Genomic DNA, 1,736 nt, shown 5'->3' on the forward strand with positions numbered 1-1,736 from the left:
CGACCGAACACTAAATTTAGTTTTTAAAATTGAAAAAATCGTTTTAAGGTATATATACCATAAGAAGTGGTAGCTAAGTTCACACGGCGTTATCTTCATCTCACTTCATCTCAAGTCGTTATCTTTGAATTAGTCAAAAGTCTTCGTTTCTCTTATTTTTATAATAAATAATTGCGGCTTTCACTTGTTTGACTTTCTTTTATAATTCCCTCTCCAAAGAAAAAACATATGCATCTTGTTTCTATTCCAATATATATATAGAGACATAACAGGAACAAAGGCCATATCACTTTCTTTCCCCTTTTCCCCTTATAGATAAAACTTGCCAAACCCTAAAAGCTAAGAAACTTAAGAGTTTAAAGTTTAACAAAAAAGCTTTTGAGTTCTGAGCAGTGAAACTAATGGCAATAAAAGAGCGATCGTTGGAGGAGACACCAACATGGGCTGTTGCTGTTGTTTGCTTCGTTCTCCTTTTCATTTCCATCATGATCGAATACTTCTTGCACTTTGTTGGTCACGTACGTATATTTTCCATTTTTTATATTTCCAAATCTTCCTTTCTCTCTTTTTGCTTTTCTCCAAGTGATACGAAAGTACACATTAATTAATTTCATTAATTACTATATTACTTCGGCATATTAAGGTTATTAATGCATCATCTCGCTTTTTCTTAACCAGGAAATCAAAATTTATTCCGTAACCCCATAATTAATCTCTAATTCTTCTATTCACTTATTGTAGTGGTTTAAAAAGAAGCACAAGAAAGCTTTATCTGAAGCTCTTGAAAAGGTTAAAGCAGGCAAGTTCACTATTTAATAAAAAATTGTCATCAAAGACGACTTTTTATATGACAATATGATTGATCTTTCTCTATTTGGATTCTCGACTAACTTTTTTTTTTTTTTTTTTTTGTTGTTGTTGGTTTGTGATGAAAATAGAGTTGATGCTTCTGGGATTCATATCGCTTCTATTGGTTGTATTGCAAACACCAGTCTCCCAGATTTGCATTCCAAGAAATATTGCTGCGACTTGGCATCCTTGTAGCAACCATCAAGAAATTGCTAAATACGGTAAAGATTATATCGACGATGGCCGCAAAATTCTTGAAGATATTGACTCCAAAGACTTTTATAGTCCTCGCCGAAATTTAGCCACCAAGGGTTATGACAAATGTGCAGAAAAGGCAAGTCTCATATTTACTTACTGATTATAGTAATTTCCCATTTTTTTTGTTTAGCAAAAACATATATATATATATATATATCGGAATCTGATTTCATTTTTTTTTGTTTCAGGGGAAAGTAGCATTAGTATCTGCTTATGGTATCCACCAGCTGCATATATTCATCTTTGTGCTCGCTGTTTTTCATGTTCTCTACTGCATTATAACCTATGCTTTAGGAAAGACCAAGGTACATGATCTACTCTATGTATTTTGTACAAGTTCATTCATATATTTGTATGTGTTTAATTTTTTTTAATCTATATATGGTTATGTAATATGTAGATGAAGAAATGGAAGTCATGGGAGAGAGAGACCAAAACAATTGAGTACCAATATGCCAATGGTATGTACATACATACATGATCTCATCGCCATAGAGTTTCTTTTTGTAGTAGTAATCAAAGAAAACAAAGACTAATAATCCGGTAGTTGACGTTGCCAACGTTAACATCTTGATCGCGTATCAGTCGGAATTGTTTATTCATCTATATCTCAACTCAAGTTACTTTAT

The 1,736-nt window shown here is 32.5% G+C and overlaps 1 protein-coding gene across 1 annotated transcript; it reads left to right on the forward strand.

Annotated features, from left to right (window-relative positions):
• The first annotated feature begins 277 nt into the window (after nucleotides 1-277).
• Nucleotides 278-1,674, forward strand: LOC9298966 (MLO-like protein 12). Its single transcript, XM_021017914.1, has 5 exons — nucleotides 278-518; nucleotides 742-799; nucleotides 939-1,183; nucleotides 1,296-1,412; nucleotides 1,508-1,674. Exons 1-5 carry the CDS (start codon nucleotides 402-404, stop codon nucleotides 1,586-1,588), a joined length of 618 nt encoding a protein of 205 aa, XP_020873573.1. The 5' UTR covers nucleotides 278-401; the 3' UTR covers nucleotides 1,589-1,674.
• Nucleotides 1,675-1,736: the final 62 nt, after the last annotated feature.

The sequence above is a fragment of the Arabidopsis lyrata genome (genome assembly GCF_000004255.2).
Source record: "Arabidopsis lyrata subsp. lyrata unplaced genomic scaffold ARALYscaffold_100, whole genome shotgun sequence".
NCBI lineage: Eukaryota > Viridiplantae > Streptophyta > Magnoliopsida > Brassicales > Brassicaceae > Arabidopsis > Arabidopsis lyrata.

What these genes read in the sequence shown, in the direction of transcription:
- LOC9298966 (XM_021017914.1), top strand. Translation starts at nt 402, where the DNA reads ATGGCAATAAAAGAGCGATCGTTGGAGGAGACACCAACATGGGCTGTT. An exon ending in TCTTGCACTTTGTTGGTCAC is followed by an intron (nt 519 to 741) that starts GTACGTATATTT and finishes CACTTATTGTAG; the next exon opens with TGGTTTAAAAAGAAGCACAA. An exon ending in TCTTGAAAAGGTTAAAGCAG is followed by an intron (nt 800 to 938) that starts GCAAGTTCACTA and finishes TGATGAAAATAG; the next exon opens with AGTTGATGCTTCTGGGATTC.